Source organism: Hylobates moloch, unplaced genomic scaffold (assembly GCF_009828535.3).
Source record: "Hylobates moloch isolate HMO894 unplaced genomic scaffold, HMol_V3 SCAFFOLD_22, whole genome shotgun sequence".
In the NCBI taxonomy this organism is placed as follows: Eukaryota; Metazoa; Chordata; class Mammalia; order Primates; family Hylobatidae; genus Hylobates; species Hylobates moloch.
Window position 1 is genome coordinate 572,275 of NW_026652297.1, and position 25,324 is coordinate 597,598.

Genomic DNA, 25,324 nt, shown 5'->3' on the forward strand with positions numbered 1-25,324 from the left:
TAAGGAACTGGGAGCCGAGGTATGGGTTGCTTTGGTGCTTAAAGTTTTTCTCTGTCTAAGGTCAGATGAAACAATAATTCATGCTCAAGTGGTTTACTACGGAAATATTCCCAAGAAAATATTATAAGGGAGTGGGGACAGCAGAATAGGGAAAGAGTAAACGCCAGGCAAGTGTCCGATTTGGGGTGAAGTCCCAGCCTCAGCCTAATGCCTGAGGGAGCTCCAGGGGCGTGCCTTGCAACACAGAGTTTGCCCTCCCTCAGGGCAAAGGAACAGGGCTTTGTACTGCTGCACCCATCAGTGGCTGACCACGGCTGCCCCAGGGGGACATCAACTGGCAGCCCCGTCCAGTTCTTGGTGCATCTGGGTGACGTAGCCCCAGGAGCCCATGCTTTATCATCTGAAGACAGGTGTTGATATGAGCCATCGACGGTGAACACACACAGCTGGAAAGGGGATCTGAGGACAGCTGGGTGCGACTCCGACCGCCTTTGCTACTCTCTCCAAGGCCCCTTCTATTTATCCAGTCTCCCCATGACCAAAGACTTTGTCTTGCAGACAGAACCACCACTGGGGAAACCCAGGAAGATTCCAAGCCCTCTTGGAATCTTTTCTTCTTTTCAGAAGAGATCATTTCTGCACCTCTCTGCACTTCCAGTCTTGCTCTGGGGAACCTGTATTTTTATTGCAGGAGTCCTCACCTCTGTCCCCTAATCCCTTCTACCCCAGCTCCTCAAAATGCATCCCTTCAGAGTTCTCCGCCCTCAGCTACTTGTCAGTTCAGGCATTGACGTTCCCCGTGGATGCATTAATGGCAGAGAGAAGCTCTGCACTGTATTTTACCCAGCTATATACACTGTATGTAGCTGTTTCTCATTCCTTGTCCAGGCCTGCCTGATGGAGTGGGTCTCTAAGTGCAGTTCCTGGACCTCCAGCATCAGGCTCATGGCAAGTGCGTTTTATAGTCTTAACTTCCCTGCCAGCCCCCATCCCACCACACACACACAAAAGGGGTCTGGAAATCTGCCTCTTTCACAAACTTCATAAGTAATTCTGGTGCCCATTAAAGAATGAGAGCCATGGCCCAAGCACTCAAGGGGAAAATGAGTCCTCCAGAGAACTTTCAGGAACCCCCATGGCCAACTTTCACCTTTGTCAAGCCACATCTCACCTTCTCAAGGAGCCCCACCCCCGCCCCAGTGCTCCTGATCCCCGGTACCTATTCTACTTCTTCCTACCATAGCATTATCACCTTATTCATTATGTGCATCGCTTAGTCTCTCACCTTCCCCCATTAGAACATGCGCTCCATGAGGGCAGGGATCTTTGTCTGGCTGACTGCTATGTCCCACTGCCTGGAATGCAGCATCCACACATGGTTGGTGTTCAGAAACATGTGCTGCATGAATGAATGGCGTAATTGTGTGGAGAGGCATTAGAGTAACTGAAGACAAAGATCATGACAAATTATCCACTTCTAAACTTCTTTGATAACAGACACTGCATTGTCTGTGCCCTAAGACCCCCCTCAGAGGCAATGACTTACTGGCGGGACTCACAGGACTCAGAAAAGCTGATATACTCACAGTTACCATTCATTACAGGGAAAGGATACAGATGAACATCAGCAAAGGGACAAAGAAGGTGGCGACGTCCAGGAGAAATCAGGCAATCAGGCTCAACCTTCTGAGTGTCCTTTCCCAGTGGGCCTGACGGGAATGCAGTTAATTCCCACAAAAACTATGCATGACAACACGTGCAAAATATTATCAACCAGGGATGAGCCTTGTTGTCCAGGGGTTTTATGTGATGGCAGTACCCATATGACTTATTTTAGCCACTCAGTCTCTAGTTCCCCATGCTACTGAGAGGTCAAACTGTTGGTGCACAGCCCAGGCAGGGCCTTAGGCATACAAAACCAGACATTCACCATAAGTCACTTTATTAGCACAAACTGGTCAGACTGATGCAGTGTGGCCTAAGGCCTGGGGCATAGAAAAAAAGTCAACCAGGCAGGATCTTCCAAGGGCTCAAAGGTCACCTCCCAGGAGCCAGTCCACGGCCCAGTCCTGAAGACAGGCCTTTCTTTGGAATGTGCAAGATTTCAGCAACCCAGACCTGCTGCATTAACCTTTTCCTGCACAGACACCAGTAAGCAGATTCTCAACGTGGCCCCAACTGAGACTGTTCTGTAATTAATCTATGTGGTTGGTATTGGTCTGACTTCTCGCCAGATATTATTGTGCCTAATTAGGATATACTTGCAGGCTAACTTACCTCAGGGTTGGGTCATATATTCATTTCACAGGGTTGATGAGCATGTACTGTGTGCTAGATATGGTGCTTTATGGAGAATGCAAAAATGGACATGGCAGCCATGGTCCCTGTCTCAGGAAGTTTAGTCTAGTCTAATTACAGGTCAGTTCTTGGACTTTGGCATATGAAGGATTCTTTGGAGATAACAACCCACTCCGAGGGCAAGCAGGGAGAAGAGATGACTGTGGAGCGGAGATGATGAAGGTGCGGGAGAGAAAGCCTCTTCCCTGTCGGTAGCTCTGCCCTTTGAACCTTCAGCAAGCAGATCCTGGGAGATTCCTGTAGCTTGTCTGAGGCTCTGGAGATTTGCTTGGAGCAAGGCTGCCTTCCAAGATAAAGGGCAGCCAGGAGAAACCTTAATGCTCTATCCATATTTATGTATCAAATACTTACATGGCACCTACTAGTGCCGGACGCCATTCCCAGCATTCTGCAGATATTAGCTCACCGCCACGCCAAACCCCTGCCTGTAGCTCCCGGCACATTCCTGATGCTCTGCGGGCTGTGTGTCCTGGGGAGAGCAGCAGATGTCACCAGCCCTGCCCTCAGAACCTCTTCTGGTTCTCGTGCTTTCTTACTCTCAAATGCCCATCCCATCCCAGGCTCATGCCCTCCTTTGCCTTGTGTCCTCAGGAATGCCCTGTCTTCTGTGAGCACACTCCCCTATATTCTTGAGCTTTCCTGCTAACACTTCTGGAGCTTTGCTTTCACTGAAGCCTGACTTTCCCCAGGATATACTGACGCTCAGCTCAGGTAATCGATGAGCCAGTGACAGATCAGTCTGAAGTCTGAGAAGCAGGCGAGGGCAGTAGTAAGGACAGAAACAGGAATTCAAGAGGAAAACACCCAAGGGCAGATCAAGAGGTCTCAGAGTCCCTGAGACTCCCTCAGCAGAGCCAGCACCTCAGATTATGTTCCTCTGCATCATTTCTGTATCTCAGCTCAGCAACAGCTCTGCTCATACCCAAGAAATGCTTGTGGATTAAACACAGAGGCCCAGTCTCTGTGAATGCTACTGGGATGATATTTATGCACCATAAAATAAACGTTAAACACTCAATACATATATTGCATTGGAGCAAAGTGATTTCAAATATGTCATAAAATGACAGGGATAAAATGAAGTGACATTCATTTCCTGCTTTTTATAGAGAAGGAAACTGATAGGAAAAGTGCGGAAGTGTCTTACCCAGGGTGGGTCATGCAGCTAGTGAGTGGCAGAGCTGGGATGAGGAGCTGAAATCATGGTCAGATGGAAGTGGAGTTTGGGCCCCCCAAAAGGCTCACCAGTTGTTGCTGGGCAGGCATTGCATTTGCCCCTCATCTGTGTAGCTGAAGCTGAAAGGAAGTCTTCAGCGTGCTCAGTACTGAGAGAAAATCTCTCTTCTCCATGATACCAACCTCAAGAGGGAAGAGGGAGGTTGCCCTCAAATAAACTAGTGATATGTGTGGGCGAGTTTTGCCTGAAAAATGTAGCAATTCCCCAGAATCCAGGCACAGGTTTTCTTTGTTTTTTTGTTTTGTTTTCTTTGTTTTTTGTTTTGTTTTGTTTTGGAGACAGGGTCATGTTCTGTCACCTAGGCTGGAGTGCCGTGGTACAATCATAGCTCACTGCAGCCTCAAATTCCTGGGCTCAAGCAATCCTCCTGCCTCAGCCTCCTGAGTAGCTGGGACTACAGGTGTGTGCCACCATGCTCAGCTAACTTTTAAATTTTTTTGGTAGAGACGGGGTTTTGCTATGTTGCCCAGGCTGGTCTTGAACTCCTGGGCTCAAGCGATCCTCCCACTTCAATCTCTCAAAGTGCTGGGATTCTACAGGCACGAGCTGCCATGCCTGGCCAGGTTTTCTAAATTTCAAAATATTTATTGAAGTTCCTATTTGTCTTGAAGTGCACTTGTACTATCTCAAACAGCAGGTAAACCCCTGATAGTAGGAACCCACTCTTTCTTTTCTCAATGTTGAGGTGCCTGGAGGAGGCCCTAGCCCAGCTCGGCATCTGCTGTTTTTTCTGGCCTGGGGAAAGGCTGTACTTCTCAAGGTTTTGTTCAAGTCCTGGTAGCTGATAAAGAATCTGGGCTACTCCTACCTGGTTTTGGGGGTTTGGGGGGACAATGAGGGGCCTCAGCCTGGTGGGGAGCTGAAGAGCCTGCTCAGGGATGCCTGATCATCTCTACTCAAACAAAACCCACGCAGTGCAAACCATCTCCTGCTGCAGCAAAACGGCACGTCCATTCCCTGCAGGAGGAGAATACGTTGGTTCTGTTGGGGAAAGCAGTTAGTTCAAGAGGAGTATCAAGAGCTTTACAAATCGGCATATCCTTTAAACAAACAATTGGCATTACAGAATCTATTCTAAAGAAATGATGTGACAGAAAAACCTTTACTTACAAAGATGTTTGTCACAATCTTGGTAACAGGCAATAAATTAGAAATAGCACAGATGTCCAACAATAGGGAATTGGTTCAATCATTCATTGTGTATCCCTTGATGTTATCCAGTTATTAATAATGATGTTTGTAATGACTTTTTGATGACATGATAGTGGCCAAAAAAATCCAGATTCTGCCCACAAAAAAATTTTCAAGCTAATCATGTGAGGTGGTGGATATATTAATTAGCTTGGTGTGGTGATCATTTCACAATGTATGTATCTATCAAAACATTAAGTTGTTCACTTTATATGATTTTTGATTATTATAGCTTAATAAAGCTGAAAAAAATTCAAGTGTTACATACAGCATGATTTTAATAATGTAAACAGAAATATGCTCAGAAAATGACTAGAAAGAAATGTATCAAAATGTGGTTTCCTTCAATGGTAGAATCATGGATTTCTATTGTCTTTTTTTATACTGTTAAACCTGCTTGTTAGGCGGACAGCTCAGAAGGCCCCTGTGGTTCCACCCTTCGGTGCCCACACCTTTGTACACTCCCTCCCTTCGAGTGTGGGTGGAACCTGTAAGATGCAGCCAACAGACTGCGGCAAAGGCGATGGGATGCCACTCTGTGATTATGAACGTTATATAGCAAAGGTGAGGAGATGTTTCTGGTCTAATTACAGCCCTTAGTCTGTTGACTCTAAGTTAATCACAAGGGAGATTATCTTAGTAGGCCTGACCCAATCATGCGAGTTCTTGAAGAAAGCATCCAGGAATAAGAGGTACTCTCCAGAAGGGGTTTACCTGCTGTTTTGTTGTTTGTTTTGAGACAGAGTCTCACTCTGTTGCCCAGGCTGGAGTGCAGTGGTGCGATCTTGGCTCACTGCAACCTCTGCCTCCCAGTTTCAAGCAATTCTCCTGCCTCAGCCTCTGGAGTACTTGTGATTACAGGTGCCCACCACCATGCCCGGCTAATTTTTGGATTTTCAGTGGAGGCAGGGTATCCCCATGTTGGCCGGGTTGGTTTTGAACTCCTGGCCTCAAGTGATCTGCCCGCCTTGGCCTCCCAAATTGCTAGGATTACAGGCGTGAGCCACCGTGCCCGGCCTTACCTGCTGTTTGAGCATAATACGGGTGCCCTTTAAGAGAAATAAGAACTTCGAGAAATATTTGGAAATTTAGAAAACCTGTGACTGGATTCTGGGCCTTCAGAAGCTATCAGCCATGACATGACATGGCCATAGAGACCAGTGGTCTCTGAGAGTGGAGGGCCTCAGCCCGCAGCCACAAGGATCTGAATTCTCCCAACAGCTTCCAGGATCTTAGAAAAGGACCTCCAGCCTCAGACGAGACAGAAGCTGCAGTCAACACCTTGACTGCAGCGCCTGAGAGACCCTGAGTAGAGGACCCTGTTGAGCCACGCCCAGGCTCCCAATCCAAGGAAACTATGAGATAATAAATGTAGGCCGGGCACGGTGGCTCACGCCTGTAATCCCAATACTTTGGGAGGCCAAGGCGGGTGGATCAGGAGGTCAAGAGATCGAGACCAGCCTAGCCAACATGGTGAAACTCCTTCTCTACTAAAAATACAAAAATTAGCTGGGCTTGGTGGCGGGTGCCTGTAATCCCAGCTACTGGGGAGGCTGAGGCAGGAGAATGGCGTGAACCTGGGAGGCGGAGGTTGCAGCGAGCTGAGATTGCGCCACTGCACTCCAGTCTGGTGACAGAGCAAGACTCCGTCTCAAAAAAAATAAAAATTAAATAAATAAATAAATAAATAAATAAATAAATACGTACATACATACATACATACATAAATGTGTATTGTGTGAAGTCACTAAGGTTGTGTTCTTACTACAGCAATACGAAAATGAATATCTTTATAGTTGTGTTTAACTTTATAATTTTCTGTAACTTCTAAGTATTTACAGTGCTGTCAATTAGAACTTCCTGCAATGGCAGAAATGTTGTCACCTGTGCCGTCCAATCCACCAGCCATTAGTCACACGTGGCTATGAAGCACCTGATATGTGGCTGGTGGGACTCAGAAATGAAATTCTTTAAAATTTTATTTTAAACAGCCACATGTAGCTAGTGGATAGCATATTGGACAATAGTTCTGTACTTCGTTCTTATTTTTTTTAAAATTGGCCCATTTAACAAATTGCAGGTAAATGTCCACTTGGAAAGGAAATGGTGAGAAAATGATCACATCTAAACAGGAGGCACTGAGGTACAGCAGGAACAGCATTCACTGGTCTTTTGGCCCTGAATGTTCTTATCTCTAGAAAGGAAATAACAGTAACTGCCCTCAGTTTCAAGGGTCAGGTAAGAGGCTGCACACAGAAAGGCTGCCATGAAGAAAGAAGCCAGGCCTTATCTCCCCTCTGGTTCTGGCCAAATTGAATGGAAGAGAAGCTGCTTTCTGGGGAACTTGGGTTCTTTCTGACCCAGATAGCTCAGGCTAAGGAGACAGGAAGGATGAGCCCGTGTTCCATGTGAGGGCCCCTGGAAGCTCTGCTCTCTTGTGCTGTGACTGTAGTTACAGTTGAAAGCTGCATGTGTGTGCTCCCTATCGAAGGCACTGGCAGACACCTTTCTTTCTGGATGTGCTCTTCTGGCTGAGTACAGGGGAATCTTGGCTCCTACCCAAGTGGAATCACACCACTTCGAGGCAGCTCATGGCCCTCAGAAGCTGGGGTGGGGGTGGTGAGAATCTCTTCCTGTGAATGCTCACAGCAGCCTCTCTGGGAAGGGGTGGTGGTGAAAGAACAGAATCAAGTAGGAAAAGCATAGTTATAAAATAATTGTGGCTGGGCGCAGTGGCTCACGTCTGTAATCCCAGCACTTTGGGAAGCCAAGGAGGGTGGATCACCTGAGGTCAGGAGTTCAAGATTAGCCTGGCCAACGCGTGGCGAAACCCCATCTCTACTAAGAATACAAAAATTAGCTGGACGCAGGAGCACACACCTGTAATCCCAGCTACTCAGGAGGCTGAGGCAGGAAGATTGCTTGAACACAAGAGGCAGAGGTTGCAGTGAGTCGAGATCGCAGCACTGCACTCCAGCCTGGGTGACAGAGTGAAGCTCTGTCTCAAAAAATAAAATAAAATAGTAATAATAATAATTATACATTTGAATGATAAAAAGTTTATTTTCCTAATACAAGATACAGAAATTGAAGCTAGATAAAATCTCTTTGGCTGGTGGGGCAGGAGGCTCTGGGAGATAAATAAATGTGGTGGAGGCCGGCGCGGTGGCTCACGCCTGTAATCCCAGCACTTTGGGAGGCCGAGGCAGGCAGATCATCTGAGGTCAGGAGTTTGAGAGCAGCCTGGCCAACACAGTGAAACCCTACAAATATAAAAATTAGCCGGGCGTGGTGGCGAGGGCTTGTAATCCCAGCTACTCGGGAGGCTGAGGCACGAGAATCACTTGAACCCGGGAGGCGGAGGTTTCAGTGAGCCGAGATCGTGCCACTGCACTCCAGCCTGGGCAACAGAGCAAGACTCCAGCTAAAAAATAAATAAAAAACAAATGTGGTGGAAAGAAAAAAGAGCTTTGAAGGAGATCTGCTGCTTAATAACTGTGTGACCTTCAGAAAGTTACTTAGCCTCTCTGAGACTCAGTGTCTTCATCTGTAAAGTAATTATACCTACTATATAGTGCTCCACAAAAGGTATATTTTATTTGAAACTATGTCTAGTCCAACAGCATCCATGTACCTCATCCAATTCCAACCCTCTGGGGAGGACGGGAGCAATGGGCAGAAGGAAAAAGAAACCCGCAGACTTGCTGGGCATGCACTGTGGGGGTCAATGTCAGCAGGAACTGGGGGAGATCTGGAGCTGGGGCTTGACAAGGAGAATGAGGGCCCCGAGCATTCCCTGACATGTAATGCCTCTTGGTATGTTTATCCTGTGCAAGGGGAGAGATGGACGGGAGGAACCAGTAGTTGAAGATATAGGAAGGGGCTGTGTTGGAGTAGACAGTGGGAAGTATGGGACCCAGAGGCAGGTGCTTGATTTCTTCCATTGCCTCTTCAAAGCAGGTGGTGAGATAACCATAGTGAGATATCGGCAGTGAGATATTTGTCATGGAGACAATGAAAGGCTGATAGGGAGGCCTAGACAGGCCTCTCCTCTCCTTCCTCTAAGGGTTTTCATTTCCACCTTCCTGGTTGGGACTTTGCCCGTGGGATGAAGACTCTGGTTCCAGAGATTTGATCTGCAAGGTCACGGTGTTGTCTGAGGGTGTGACTTATCTCTGTAGTAACATAATGCAGATGCTCTCTGGTTATATTTTTCCAATAACTCATTAAAGGACAGGCAAAGCTGTGTCTGTGACCGAGTGATAAGATGATGGAGCTGTCCCTTTCTCCAGGCAAGGGATTGAAGACTGTGTGAACCCTTTACTTTGGACCTTCATCAGTGGCAATATGCCAGAGCCAGGCGACCACTCAGGGACATGTGTACCAGCCTACCCTAACAGGTCCCTGAGGGTTTAGGTCCTATGAGGGGCTTCTTCCTCCTGATGCTGCTGCCTCCAGCTCTCACCTGCTGGACTCCGGACTTCAGCTTGCCTGGACCCTCCTGGATGTCTCTGGTCCTGAGCATGGTTCCCTGGACTCACATCTGTCCAATCTTCCATCCTCGTCACACCTCTGTGGCTCCTGACTCATCGCACCTAAGGCCCAGGGTGGATCCTGCCAAGCAATTCCTGCCCTCATTATAGACTCAGGGAATATTGGAAGACAGCTTAGAAACCATCTCAGTCTGTCCCCTCATAAGGAAACTGTAGTCCAGAGAAGGAAACTGAAGCTAGTAATGAGCAGAGTGAGGACCAGAACCAGAACTGTATCTCTTGACTTGCCCCGGCCAGGGCCTTGTGACAACCATCAGCCTCGGGGTCCCTTACAAAGGTTTTCTGCGCTGTGTATTGGTGAGACCAGCCTCCTCCTCACTGTAATGTGCTTATTTCTGTTGCTCCTTTCCGGGCTGGAAACTCCTGAGTTGTTCACCTCTGTGGCCTGAGCATCAGGGATGGGGGCTGGCACAGGGCATGCGCTCCATTATTATTTGTTGATTCAATAGACGAGTCAGTGTAGATATGGCCAAACCAAATACTCAGCTCTCAAAATGGTCTTCTGGGTCTAGAAAACTAGACCAGCTGAACCAGCGTGGTTATAACAGTGATGTATATTTGAGCACAAATGTGCTTTGGACTCAGAAAGACCTAGGTTGGAATCTTAGCTCTGCCATCTACTGGCTGTACATCATACAAATACTTAACTGTTCTTAACCTCAGTTTCCACACCTGTAAAAAAGGAATCACAATGCCTACTGTTGTGAGAGTTAGATGAATTACGCACTTGAAGTACAGCGTTTGGCACTTCCTGAGCACTCATAGCGTATTAGAGATGACACTCATTGCCAGTCCTACCCGTATTTCCATCTAAGAGCAGCCCTCACTCACAGCCTCTGCCATCTGCCTGACACTGACACTGGCCACATCTGATTGGACCTGGGTGGAGAATTAGCAGTAAGGGTCAACCTGCTCCGTCCTCTTTGTGGGACCTGGGCCACCTTGCAATGAACTCTCTCCCTTTGACCCACTGGGGAAACCTTGACAACTTAGCTGTGGGAATCCATTGGCAGAGGGTGCCTCAATGTACGGGGGAAGGCTCTTCACTCCTAGATCAGGGAAAACAGCTTGGCGCTGCTGCACTGAGGCCCCCCATGAGCCAATGCCATCCGCACACAGGGGTGTTGGCCCCGTGCAGGGTGGAGTGGCACAACATGTGGGCAATGGGTGATGGAGCCAGTGGCAGCACAGGTCTTGCTAAGCAGTGGGGATGACACAGAGAGCTGGAACTGGAGCCTAGAATGGGGAGGTTGCCACTGAGGTCAGACATTCTGCCCTAAGGACTTTTAAGAGGGTCTGGAAGTCCTACAATGGCAGCTGGAGGTGGGACAGTCATGAAAATACTTTCCTGTGTTCTTATGAAACTCTGTTTTTAACCTAGACCCACAAAACCTGGGTCCCATGTCACTCAAAGATCCAGCCTCCGAGCAGTGGGGACTCCAAGTGCTGGGCCTTAGCCGCAGACAGCCTCATCCCACCCATGCTTTCTTCCCCGCACCCGTCTGCTCCCTCCTCCTAACGTAGACATCTGTTCCCCACCCACTCCTTCGTCACCATCCTCCCATCTCTCATCCTGCTTCCAGGCGGTGTCTGTCTGCAGCGCCCTCTCTGTCCCTGTCTTGAAGTCATGGGCCCTCAAGTCCATCCTCCCACACCTGCAGCTTCCTGGCATCCTCAACCCTGGGCACTTGCTGGTACCAGGGCAGCCAAGTCCATTCTGGGACAGCATTAGCTGTGAGTTCCTCACACTGAGCCCAAATCTGCCTCCCAGAAGATAAGGCGGTCTTGGTTACATCCTCTAGAGCTCTGTCAAATGAGCTTAATCTTTATTTCACATGACAGCTTTTCTCTCAGACGCATGACATCAGGGTGCTGTTTTGCTGCACCTGCACTTCCTCCACGGCCAGTCACTCATGGGCTCCAAGTCTGCTGTTTCTTCATTTGTCTCCTTATCTTCCCTCTTCCTCCCCATCACCATTGCCCTGCCGTGGCCTGGCTACATCAAGTTTTTCCCTTTTCCAATTCTTCTCCCTCACTGCTACAAGATGAATTTTTCTAAAATGCCAGTGAGCACACATCTCCCATCTGATGGTGCCTTAGAGCTTACAGGATAGTCCCCACCTCATAACCTGGCATTTAAGGTCTTCTTTCCTGGGTCTCCTATTTTAAGCACAATTGCTTCCTGATACAAAACCCTTAACTGCAAGCAAACCAATCAATTCGTGGTCATCCTGCCTGTGGGACCCAACCCGTAACTTCTTTTCCTCCTCCAACCCTGTCTTCTCTTTGAAGGCCTCCCTGTCTCTGAAAGGGTCCCCTCCCTGATGCTGCAGAACCCACAGGCCTCACCACTGTGCTTTGCATATATAGTCTCGTTTTTTATGTGAGGCCAGTTGTAGATCCTCAGAGAACTCATTTCACCTCCACGCCCGGCAAAACTCGTGTCCTCAGGCATGAATTTTGAGGACAACGATGAGATCAACCCAGCTGCCAGCACTCCCCGAGTCTCTTCGTCATTTCCTTCAACAGGTCCTCCTCGTGGCAGGCTTTGGTTTCTCTGTTTTTCCAGCAGCCTCTGAACAGACCATAGTGCCTTCTGTGGGGTCTGACCGCTGTCAGGTAGACTGAAACCATGGCTCCCCTGAGCACAAGGTAGGGAAAGGGATGCAATAAATTATGATGTGGCAATTATTTATTTAAATTACCAAAATATTTGATCGGTGCTTGAGTTCTTCACATCTTAATGAGTCCTGTGTTCTTCCTGGGAAAACTTTTCCAGGATTGCTCAGGAGCAGGGAAGACTTTCTTTGCTCATTCATTAAAAAACAGTTGCATATCTGCCATATCCTATGAATACTTCCTGGAACAAATTCTAGAATGTGAATTTGTTGACTTGTTCCAGAAGAAGAATTTGAATTCTTATTCACCTTCTCAACTTCTCTTGCTATTTACAAGTGATGTGATAGTATGTTCTCTCATTTCACATTTCTCTACTGTTTTATTTTTCAGTATGTCCTTTAACTTACATATCAGGCCTGTGTTTTAGAAGCAGCCCTCATAGTCACGATCCCATAGTCAGACCCCCTAATGGATTCAGTAGAGAGGGGAAGCTGAGAGCACAGATTCCAGACAAACAAACATGACTTCACCCTGGGTTCTGCCACTTACCAGCTATGTGAACTTCAGTAACTTATTTACCTTTTTGAGCTTCAGTTTCCTCATCTGTAGAAGGAATAGTACCCATTGTGTGTGTGGTGAGGATTAGATCAGAGAATGTATTTGTGACATGCTTATCACACACACACACACACACACACACACACACACACACACCAGGTGCTGTCCACTACTGCTGGTGATTCTCTCAGTGAAGTGCTTCAACCTTGCATGGTAGGTTATGAAATGCCCAAAGCAGGCCTTTGATGACGATGACTGTGATGATGAAACTGTTAAAACTAGACATGGAGGCCCCTATGACTCAAAACTAGTGCTGGAATCCCACAGCTCAAAGTTAGCAGAAAACTGTTTTACTACTGTTTAGCCTGGGTAGTGAAGGCCAAGGTATTTTCTCCTTGTCCACTGTGGCTATTAGGGAAATCTGGTGATGATAACGCATTGTGTAATTTCTGAGAGAGTGGACGGGCTTTGGGGACTATGGTAATATTAGTAGACAAATGGTCACTACCCTTTAGGGGTATTGACCATAGCACTATTTCCACTCCCACCCTCCAGTCCCTCCATATACACCAAAGATCAATGGCCAAATAAAGTACTGATGATCTTACAACTGGGCAAACATTCCCTAACTCCAAATGAAAGGTAGAAGTTGTGCTGGAGAACGTGGTGTACACTACGAGCCCAAGCAAAGTCTCTCTTCCTATGAGTTAATACCTATAAACCACACAGACAAAGGTCACAGTGACCATGACTCCTGTCCCCTGGACTCTAGGGGTCAACTCCACCACACAGCTGCAAATCCAAGCATCAAAAGGGCAAGAGGAGGGAGGACCTGCTGCTACCAGAGGAGGCTCAGAGGGCACATGGAGGGGACCCTGCCTTAGCATGCTTGTGAATTCATGACTCTTCCTTATTGACCCTATAAAGTAGGTAGTATTATCACTCCCATTTTGCAGGTGAAAAAACTGAGGCACAGATGAAGCAAGTAGCCCAAGGGCATACAGCTATGGGGACAGAGCTGGGACTTGAACTCAGGCAGGTTTGTACCCGATTGGCTTGTTATATATTATACACCATCTCTTGCTAAAGTCCCCAACCATGCCCTCAGCCTCTGGACAGGGAAGCTCTGTGCTTCCCTCTATCTGTGAGCACTGACGTCACAAGCAAGTGCGGCCATGGAAAGTGTGCTCTGTCGAGGCAGCAATGCAGTGACTTGCAGGTTGTTCTTCTAAGTATGTGCCTCTGTGTCTTTATAATTAAACACAAGCAAAACGTAAAAGGGGTAATTCTGTAGCCAGGTCTGTAACGGGGAACAGGCTTTGGACATCACTAAGATAACTAGACACATCCTTACTATGTCTCTCTGGCCCTTGTTTTCTTCTAGGGGAAACGAAGTCGCAACCCTGACAAGGAACACCCTTCACCTGCCATATTCTTTATCACTTCACTCTCACTCTTCCCTGGTTGGCCCAAAGGTGGCTTCAGACCCAAAGGCCCCTAACCCATAGGCTGGCCAGGGACCTACAGTGTGGCCTGCTGAGAAATGACGAGCAATTGCATTCTCAGTCTTGGGAATCTGACTTTGGAAATACAGAGGCAATGAAGCTGTGAAGAGTGGGGGTTGAAGCGGAAAGAAACTGGAGTTGGTTAAGGCTGTGATAATCTAGGCAGGAGAAACTGACATTGTAGCAGAGCTGAGTATTACAGAGTGGAGAGCTGGAAGTGAAGCAGACACAGAAGAGCCTGGTCAAGGCAGAGGAGAAGCATTGTGGCAGCTGACGTTCAACCCTGCCTGCAAAGAAGAATCATCTGGAGAGGGTTTCACAGATATTGGCACCTGGCTCCCCTCCAGAGAGTCTGTGTAACTGGCGTACAGTGGGACTCAGGTACCGATGCGTTAGAAATCTCCCCACTGACCTTCAGAGGAGTTTCTTGGCCTCCCAGCATCCCTGCTGCTGAGGTTCGTGGCCCTCTACACTCCGGCTCCAGCTCTGCAGGGGCCCCGTGGTGCAGGTTCTCCTGGGCCCACTGGCAGTCACTTTGGGACACGTAATCACTCGCAACTCCTGCCTATCCTTTGCTAACAGGACCCTGATTGTGTATAAGTATTAGAGCAGCAAAATGGTTACAGAAGATGGGCCCGACCCCACAGGATGCGTCTAATGGGTTCAAACCAAACATGATAATCCCATTCCCCTTTTCTCATCTTAGAGATGAGTATGTGATTCAGTTCCAACCAATGACATAGGAGGAAGGTGGCCTTTTGGGAAAGATTTTCCCCTTTTTAGAGAGAGAATGGGGGAAGCTAGAAAACCCTCTCACCCTATCTGCATTTGGAAGTTATGCTGCAGATGTGACACCTGGAGCTTCAGGAGCCATCTTGCGACTATGAGGGGAAAACCCAAGAGAACTGCAGAGAAGCTGACCAGAGCCCTGATAGGATTATTGCTGAATTAACCAACCCAGGAATCACCTACCTCCAAATTTTTTATTGCTTACTATGTGCTTACCATGAGGCAGGTGCTGTTGTAAGCACTTTTCTCATATCAATTAATGGAATCCTTAACAACCCTGAGTGTGAAAATGATACATGTCATCTCTCTGCACTTGTACCCCAGCCCCTCCACAGTCCAAGGCATCAGAACTGGCTCTGTTTCCTGCAGGAGCAGCCTTCCTATGCTCTACTCAATGCAATCTAAGCGTGTCTCTCTGTGAGACAAAGGGCATGATGTGTGTACTGTTGGGATAAAGAATAGCCAAAAGATAGCAAAAGGCCTCAGAACTAGTGAGCTCTCTGTCTGTAGGCCACAGGCTGTGCTGGCACTGGGTGTGTAATAAATGTCCACACGGTGCCACATGTTCAGGACGTTCTCAGTGGGTGCCTTTCTTGGCACTCAATAAAGCTGCTGCTGGGCTCCCTCACCTTTTCCTTTCACCCCCTCACTGGCCACTCTACTATCCCTCCATTGCTTCCCTCTCCCCCTCTTCTCTAAGTCTCCAACAATGAGATATCAGAGGAAGAGAAACACAACATGCCTCCCCCACCCAAAAAAGCCAACTCTGGCGTGACCGCAGATTTTTAAAATCTGAATTTCTAGGCAGCAGAGTCCCTAAATATTAACAAGTACTCTCATTGGCCTGTTGTATCTTCAGAATGAGCTCTCTTTTCAGGCTGTCTGTTCCGCCAACATAAGCTTAGCCATCCCATGAGAGAGGCCCTGACAGCCTCCTTCATGCTCTGCACCAGGGAGATGCACACATCCCTCCTAGGCACTCTCAGCAGTCACCACGCCTTTCTTCCCCCATCTTCACACTCTCATTCACACGCTCTGAAATTGGTCAGCATTGGCTCAGCCCCTTCATTTGGACTCAAAGAACACCACAGGTGCAAACAGTTTACACAGACTTTATTTTTCACCCATTGAGGTGAGCACACAAAAATCTAGGCAGGCAGAGGTCTATGAGATGCAGTGTCACAATTACCTGCCCTGGTTCACAGACACAGACCACGAGACTTGGTGGTGAGGGAAGGGGGTCTTGTTCTTACCACAAATTGCTATGGGATTATCACAATGACACATTTATTCCTGGTTCTATTTACATCACGGAGTGTGGAGAGGGTACATTTCTTACACTAAAAATATATACTTTGGAATCTCTAAAACAAAAAAATATCTCTATCCCTACATGAGACCCACTAGAAAGAAGAACATAGAAAACAAGGGAAATGTACCAGCACCTCGAGTTGTCCCCTTCCGAGGGAAGGTTGCTCTGTTCTCCACCTGACACCATTAGCTTGGAAGGGCAGCCAAATCTAACCAATCAGACAGACAGACACAGATAAACAAGAGGGAGGCTTTATGATCCTGGAGGAGTGAATATAGGAGAAAGGAAGGAGGAGGAGGATTTTGGCCTCTTCTACAAAAGGAGTAATTGCACAATCAGTTTGGTGCTTCTGTTTCCAGCATTATTGCACATGTGAAAAGCCTGCATGTTGAAGTCAATTGCAAACCTGCTAAGCGAAGCCCAAGCTCCGCTGATTTCTGCTGGGCTCAGAAAAGTGCCGTGAGTGGGTTCTCTCTCTCAAGAAATATTAATGCCATCAGCTAGAAGAAAAAGTTCTGTATTCTCCAATGCTGAAACTGGGTTAGGTTTAAGAAAAATGCTATTCCTTTTCTCTTCAGAAGGATCAGAAACCATTCCCTTCCCTTTGAGCACAGAATCTCCTAAAAGAATTACGCCTATGGATGAATCATTCCACTTTCTGAATTTCCCTGTTGAAAAGGTTCACACAACACTCCTTTCCTCTTGTTGCACTTCAAGCAGTAATGTAGTTCCTTCACGTCTCTTTTGGTTATGAATATTACCCTCCTTTCTGATGAAAAGATGTTAACTGACTCAACTGCCATTCTCTATAATTAATATTAAGAGACCGAGAGAACCAAGAATCATAAAGGATAGGCTTAGTAGAAAATCATTTCTATTTGGCTTTGAAATGTGCTTTTCTGCCTACACTGAAATATGGATGAAACTGAAGCCTTGAGAATTCTTAGTCCCTCACCCTAAATAGGGGAAATAACCATAAAGTCTCCTTTCAAAAAAGCCCCGGGACTGTCCAACTCCTCACCATTCTCACCACCCCCAGCTGGTGGTGGTTTTAGGACCTCTGACCTAGAACTTCTTTCCTCCAAAGAACTTGACAGACTGAGGAAAAGGCAGAAAAGAGAGGTGAAAGGGGTACTTGAAAAAGCCGAGACAGTAAAGGAGGGAGGAACTTGGACAATGTCTCATTTGGCCACCTCGGGTCTGCTCAAAGGACTTCTACCTAATGGCAGGCCCAACACCTATGACCAGAAGAAAGTCAAAAGAGCTGAGAGGTTCAGTGCAAGGTTCCTGGATGCCCTGCTAGGATGTGGCTTGGAAACCTGAGAAGTTCAAGGAAAATCCAGGAAGAAATTGGCAAAGACAACTGTAAAGTCCTGGAAGGAGGTGCTGACTTCCTTACAAAATAAATTTAGAGAAGCTGATAAAGCGACAGAGAGAATATATTGATAGCATTTCTGATGCTCGTTGAAAAAGCCAGGGGCTCTGGGGCCAAGCCTACTCCTATGCTTCAGGAAAACTCGAGACTCAGAACATGGACATTGAAATCAACAGAGAAGATGCAGGGAGAATTACTAATTCCTTTACTAAGAGGGAAGTCTGGAGAGTTGAGTGGGTAGAAAATAAAGTAGGACTAAGAACTATCTTTTTTGAACAACCAGAAACTACAGATTCCCCAAGCCAGAAATTTCTTGAAGGTCACAGCTATCATAGTCTGAGATATCAACCAGGCCTGGGACTTAGCACGCACCAGAATTTTATCAAACATTTATGATTAATTTAAAAGCCAATCACTGGCCGGGTGCGGTGGCTCAAGCCTGTAATCCCAGCACTTTGGGAGGCCAAGGCGGGTGGATCATGAGGTCAAGAGATCGAGACCATCCTGGCCAACATGGTGAAACCCCGTCTCTACTAAAAATACAAAAATTAGCTGGGCATGGTGGTGCGCGCCTATAGTCCCAGCTACTCGGGAGGCTGAGGCAGGAGAATCACTTGAAGCTAGGAGGCAGAGGTTGCAGTGAGCTGAGATCGTGCCATTGCACTCCAGCCTGGCGACAAAGCGACAGAGCGAGACTCCATCTCAAAAACAAAAAACAAAAAACAAAAGCCAATCACATCCCAGACAAAGAGAAACAGTGACTCTTCACACTGTCTTTTAGAAATATATGGTTTACTACCCCACTACCCCAAATCCAGGTCTCTACACATAAAGAGATGGGGACAGGAGCTGTATGTGGAAAGATCACATCTCTTGGCAATCCTGTCTTCAGAAGTTGGAAGTCACATCTAGCCACAAAGAGCCAGGCTGTGTTTTCTGCAACCAAATATATTTGGCAATTTCACAGTATATTTCTGCTGGTCTTCACCTTCTCTCCAGACCTACCCTTCCCTAAAAGTCATGGCTAGCAAGTAATCCACCCACTTAGTAAGTCCCGTTGTTTTCATTTAGAGCTAAGATCCCACCCACCATCATTTTCTCAAATCTCTGGCCTACCTCCCTTCCTACCTCTACACCACAAGCTTATCAGGGCATTGGTCTGCCAACACTCAAACTGTTTCTGAAATCTCCCATTGTCATAAAAGAGGTGCACCACTTCCCTGGCCCAAGCAAATGTGGACATGGAAATCACCTAACTACCTGCCTTGCTTTCCACTCCTAAATTTGTTTCTCCTTCATGCTGAGTTTAAACATCTTTTCCCATAGACGAATCTGTATTTGTTCTCAAACTACTCTTATCAGAGAAATCTGAGATGGGAACCCCCTAGATGGGAGAATGGCCATATTTTTTTAATGTCCCTCCAGATAGGTACACAAAGACTGGTAATAACAATGAAATCTTATGGCTACACTCTTATTTGTCAACATACACACATGAAAATGCACATGTGTGCACACACACCCACACACCCACTGCTGCTGCTTCACCTCTACTCATTTCCTACCCCAAACACTGCCCACCTTGACTGTTTCGCCACAGTCACCAGCCACAGACCTAAGCAAGAAAGCAGCCAGGACTCGGGTTGAGTGTTTGGTGGAAGCTGGACAAGAGGAGGGAGTAAGAGTAGGGAATGGTTCCTACCACAGAGATGAAGCAATGAGGCTGGCTATTGTTTGAGAAAAATTTAATGGCCTAAAAGGGTTGGCATGGCCTTCAAAAGTAACTAACAGACCCAGCCAAAGGAAACCAAAAGAGGTCCCCTCAAGATATGGAGCACACATCAGTCTCCATATCCTTTGGGGAAAGCCTCCTACTTATTCCAGTGCAAGTCACAGGTGCCACGCCCCCTACAGCAGAGGGCCATATTCCAGCCTTGTTAATACTGTACAGTGATAATGTGTGGCACCACCATACCAAATTAACAACGTGCACAATGATTGTGTCCAGCATCATATCATCACTACGGCAACCTGTTGATGATAATGTAAGCCAAGCTGACAGAAGGTCTGTAAGCTGGTTACCAGTGGGATATGGAACAGACACATGCAAAATTCCAACAGTCCTGGATGACACAGCTCATAGGCTTGGATTATGTCATGCAACACTACGTACCCTTAGTGCTCTTTACAGAGATTCGAGAGATAACACCTATGCAAGGGCTGTTGAAAACACATTTAATACATTCAAAGCTGCTGCAGGAACCAGTGACACACACATCAATTGCCCACAGCTTGGTGTTTCTGCCTATGTTGCAAAAAAGGTGGGATACCCTGGTGTCATAAAAGCCTGATTGCAATACCGTCTGAAAAAGTTGGAGGATCTGGACAACCACTAATGGTTCAGGTTCATCAAGTGGCCCAAGAGTCACAGATGACAACACTTGTGATGATAAATAACTTCCTTAAAGATTTCGAGGCCAGGCGCAGTGGCTCACGCCTGTAATCCCAGCACTTTGGGAGGCCGAGGTGGGTGGATCACCTGAGGCCAGGAGTTTCAGACCGGCCTGGCCAACATAGTGAAACCTCATCTCTACTAAAATACAAAAATTAGGTGGGCGTGGTGGTGTGCACCTGTAATCCTAGCTACTCGGGAGGCTGAGGCAGGAGAATCACTTGAACCCGGGAGGCAGAAGTTGCAGTGAGATGAGATCGCACCACTGCACTCCAGCCTGGGCGACAGAGTGAGACTTTGTCTCAAAAAAAAAAAAAAAATTATGACTCCACACTCATTTTGATTCCAGGAGTAACTGATGAAATCCCCAAATTCAGAGATGCTTGGAGATCCCTTGAGAAAGCCATCAGTCCCATGTGGTTTCCCTATGTGAAGGCAATTTGCCATCCAGATGCTGTGAAAATCACCACGACAGCCTTGCCTTGCCTCCGCAGCACCGTACCATGCCTCAGAAACAAGCTCCACCGTGAGAAATTACCACCAAGGAAAACCAATTCCAGGAAGAATTCCTGAAACTAAGCTCAAGGATGCATCTGCTGAAAGCTCAGACAGGTTCGCCAATCAACATTCACAGATAAGCAATGGGAAATCCTGCAATCATGTGGACTGACCCATGAAATCATCCAGGCAACTCTTGGAGACAAAAAAAAGAAGAAGAGAATCACCATCATCTGCAACAGGCGACAGTCCATAGGGACACAAAGATTTTTTAAAAATCGAACCTCACAAAGAGATCCAACAATCAGCTAATGAGTCAAAGGCCACAATCAGTATCCAGTGAGAAGCAATGTCAGACCGCCAGGATGACAGGAAATCACCACGCCCAAAAGGACCGGACTAGACAAAACCACCCATGCCCTGTGAGCACTTGCCGTAAGAGATCCTGGTGCCATCTCTTTCTCTAGCCACACAGGAGGAGGGCTGCACTTCCAAGACAGTTTCAACTGAAGAGGTTACCCTTAAAGTCTCTTGCATGAAAAGAAAGAGAGGGGACAAAGTTGAGTCTGATGTCAGTAGTGAACTGGCTGAAACACTAGATTGATCTGGCATCTTATAGACGGCAAGTTTGATACAGTGTACTTGGCCTTTGACATATTAGCAAGCATAATTGAGAAAAAATTCAAGATCCTTGATGGAAAGGTCGAGAAACTTCAAACTGATATATCATTCATGCATTCGAGAGCCATCAAGGAATACCTCCTATTGGGAAGTTTTTGTTTTTGTTTTCGTTTGTTTTTTTTTTTTTTTTTTTGAAATGGAGTCTTGCTCTGTCACCCAGGCTGGAGTGCAGTGGTGCAATCTCGGCTCATGGCAAGCTCCACCTCCCAGGTTCACGCCATTCTCCTGCCTCAGCCTCCTGAGTAGCTGGGACTACAGGCGCCTGCCACCACGCCCAGCTGATTTTTTTGTATTTTTAGTAGAGACAGGGTTTCACCATGTTAGCCAGGATGGTCTCGATCTCCTGACCTTGTGATCCACCCGTCTCAGCCTCCCAAAGTGCTGGGATTACAGGCGTGAGCCACTGCGCCTGGCTGGGAAGTTTTATCCTGCATCACTTGCAGGGATATCAGACCCTCCTCCAGCTGTCCTCGTACCAGCTGTGCAGGCTGCTGGAACCACTATTGGGACCTACAATCCCTAGAGTGACTGGTGACCACCATGCACAAAGGTGAACTGCAACTGTACGGAGGCAACCGAGCACCACACCCACAGAGCCAGGATCATCCAACCCATTCGCCCAACCCCAACCATCACCTCGTGGCAAAACCACCCAAATCCTTTCCCATCTTCACTCACAATCTCCCCCATCGAGTTCGCCCCAACAACACACCAAATTATATATTTTTTAAAGTAGCTAACATTCCTAAGGTGCAGTGATCTGGGAGGGTCTAGCTCGAGAAGTACCCTAAAGTGCACAGGTGGTCCTATACCTGCACTACACAGAGTTAATGAAGGCTCCTCCCCTCAAGCAGTCAAGGCAGCACAAGACATCAGTGTGTTAGGAGAGGCATTTTTCTGAGTGATACTCTCACCCAGTTTTGATATACTCCTTACAGCTGTTCTGAGGCTAGGGAAAGAGGTGAAATGGTCATCAACCCCACCACACAGAGGTGGCAGGAAAAGATGGGAGGGTCAAGATAGAGCAAGAAAGGGGAGATGTTCTCAGGGAACAATGAAGATGAAAAAGTGGCAAGCTCAAGGAGGCAGCCAGAGAGGGACAAGGGAAAAGTCTGCAAGAAAGCTTATCCTCCTGACAGGCTGCCTTTTAATTCGTCCCAATTAGGCAGGTAAATGAGTACAATTACTGTAGTTATCCTAAAGTGCTAAAATGTGAAGCTTTGGCTCATGAAGATTTTAATGCCCATACAGGTTCTAAGAAGCATGACCTATCCTGTCTGCACCATATATATATGAAAGGAAGCTAAGGCTGTGCCCAAAACAGCCTTGTGATAGAAATGAGACAAACCAGGAACAATACCCACAATTCAAAGGAACATCATTTTAATATCTGAAAGTAGCATAATGTTCAGCCAATAGGCATTGGTACAACCATACATACTGCTTGTTTACTGCAGGCATCCCTTCTGAGTGGCTGGCATCTGTCCTGTACCAGTTGTTAAAATATTTTGAAAATCATCCTGTATTAAAATAATTGTGGCCCCATGAGATAGGGAATATGAAATAAATGAAGGATTCCTTTAACATCAAAGGTCTTTAGAGTAAGACTAGAATACATTAGTATATTTTAAAAGTCTAAGGAATGCAAAATTCAATAAAGTGATATAACCAACCCTTCACCTAAGAAAGAAAAACACATCGGGGAACTTGCCACTGTACAAAGATTTTCCAGGATGGAAAACTAACATGATAGAATTATCTGGGTGCTAATGGGCTTGCTAGTTACATTCTGTGCACAAAGGAGGGAAAGGTTTATAAGCACTGGATCCCAAATACTTTACATTCATTGCAACATAGAAGAGAAGAGAAAAACTATAAATGTAGTTTTAAATTAAATACCAAAACTAATTTCACCACTTACAGTTCATTTCCCAGTGTGACTTTTTGCATCTGAGAGCCAGAATGTTTGTCAACCAAAAGAAATCCATGATGATGAAGAAACCACATGGCTGAAGGTGATTTTGGTCCATTGAACTGATGATCGTTCACTACTAAGGCAGCTAAGGAGACAGTACGTAAGCACTTGGATCTCGCCAGGATGGAATTGGAATGTATCCTCAAGAGACAGCAGCAAGACATCGAAGAGTCCCGCAAAATGGCCAATAAAAACATCATATCCTCCTTTCTATTCACAAACAACTATTATCAAATCTTTCCCAGATATCTAGAAAGCAGACACTATGACAAATCTTCAGGCTAGGAAGTCCTTCCTGGTATCTAAACTAATTCCGTCTGTTGCAATCTAAACTCAATCTCTTACTCTATCCTCAATGAAAACCAAGAGACGCTGCTCATCCTCACTTACTGTTGATTTTCCCTGGATCCCTTTCCTATCTAAGCGACACAACTCAAATGTCCCTTCTTGGCCCTTGTATCATCCAAGGTTCTTGCCAGTTATGCAGGCTGCTGCTAGGGAGTGATGGAGATGCACCCAGGTCAGAGGCATCTTCCTGGCTGTGGTGGCAGGCACTGCCAATGCCCAGATCATGGATCTTCCTGGTAGCCGACTCCTGACAACCTCTGGGTCTGACCAGCATCCCCCAGGGGAGGTAATCAAACCAAGGCCCAGGGCTGCCTAGGAGCCTGCAGACACTAAGAGCACTGGAGAGCCAGAGAGGATGTCCTCTCTGATCCTCTCCTACTCCCCACTCCATCCTTTAGGAAGAGGGACCTCACTGAAGGACTCCTCGTGGCAGAATGAATCCATATGGCTTGGCAGGCCAGCAGAGAATTTCACAGAAAACGTCTGGAAAATGGGAAGCTAGGTCTTCAATAGTGGCCGTTCTAAACAGAAAAAGAAGGAAGAGGAGAAGAACCAACAGGAGGTGGTCTTCTGCTTCCACATTCACATCTGGTGACTGGCTGCTGCTATGGGGATAGCTGGATGCCCTCCAATGCACACCAAGAATAACTGAATGCTTCGGCATGGCTTTGAGATGACCAAGGACAGGGCCAGACTTGGTCTTGCTTCTTCTCTGAGAGACTCGCCATTTTCTCTGTAACCAGAACTTCCCTGAGGCACCACACGGCCCAAATCTTCCATCCCAGCAAAGACTCTTAGTTGAAGAGACTGAATAAAAGTGTTACAATTAGACAAAAAGGGAACATATGATTCATTCCTCCTTTTAACACAATACTTTGAAGATGTCACCACAATTTGGATCTGGCTATATTTTAAGTTCATTTACAAGTAGACTAGTTCTCAACTAAAAATAACCACGTGCGTTATACATTTCGACAGCTGCCTGGATTTTCCTCCGAAGGAAACAAGATTCTATATTTCACTCACATTCAGCAGAGATTCATTTTAACCCATTCGATGAAGACATAAATCACCACTACCACCCACTGGTGGCTGTGACTTTTCAGAGCACTTCAATTTCTCCTCGGAGCAGCCTCAGGAGTGGGGCAGTTAGTTATTATTATCTCCATTTTCCTGCTGAGTAAACTGAACACCAGAAACAGTGGTCTGTCAAGTTATACATGGAATTAACCGAAGGACCAGGTTTCCTAATTTCTAGCTTTTTTTTTTTAACTAGAAAAGTTGACTTTAAGAAGGCCTCAGATTCTGTCTTCAGTTATTTACTTATATTTAAATGGTATTTGGACTAAATTATTCAAGAAATTTTGGCATATAGCCTACCTCAGTGCAGGCAAAAATGCCTCAAGTTCTTCCATTTTCTTCATTAACCTGATTAAGGTTGATCTATGCTATTAGTAAATGATATACAGTATTTGGTTTCAACACAGAAAAACAGTTACGGCCGGGTGCAGTGGCCCACGCCTGTAATCCCAGCACTTTGGGAGGCCAAGGTAGGAGGATCGCTTGAGTCCAGGAGTTCCAGACCAGCCTGGGCAACACAGTAAATCCTCATCTCTATAAAAATACAAAAGTTAGCTGGCAGGGGTGGCATGCACCTGTACTCCCTACTTGGAAGTCTGAGGCAGAAGGATTGCTTGAGCCTGCATGGCAGAGATTACAGTGAGCTGAGATTGTGCCATTGCACTCCAGCCTGGGAGACAGAGAGTGACCGTCTCAAAAAAACAAAAAAATAAGAAAAGGAAAAGAAAAAATTAGAAAGAAAAAAAAAGTTACAATTTAATATTTCAAATATCTTTACTTGTTGTTAGTTCTC

At 46.5% G+C, this 25,324-nt stretch overlaps 1 protein-coding gene across 4 annotated transcripts in view; it reads right to left on the reverse strand.

The window, feature by feature from the left end:
- Positions 1–25,324, reverse strand: part of SLC4A8 (solute carrier family 4 member 8) — a 228,456-nt gene that overhangs the window by 120,453 nt on the left and 82,679 nt on the right. Inside the window, exon 25 of one of the 4 annotated variants that reach the window (XM_032143428.2) lies at positions 15,907–24,258. The exons of 2 other annotated variants lie outside the window; for them this stretch is intronic. In XM_032143428.2, coding sequence (XP_031999319.1) covers positions 24,246–24,258 — 13 coding nt within the window. In that variant the 3' untranslated portion in view covers positions 15,907–24,245. Of the gene's footprint in view, positions 1–15,906; positions 24,637–25,324 lie in introns of those variants that run through there. One more of the 4 variants, XM_032143427.2, reaches the window with a different exon arrangement.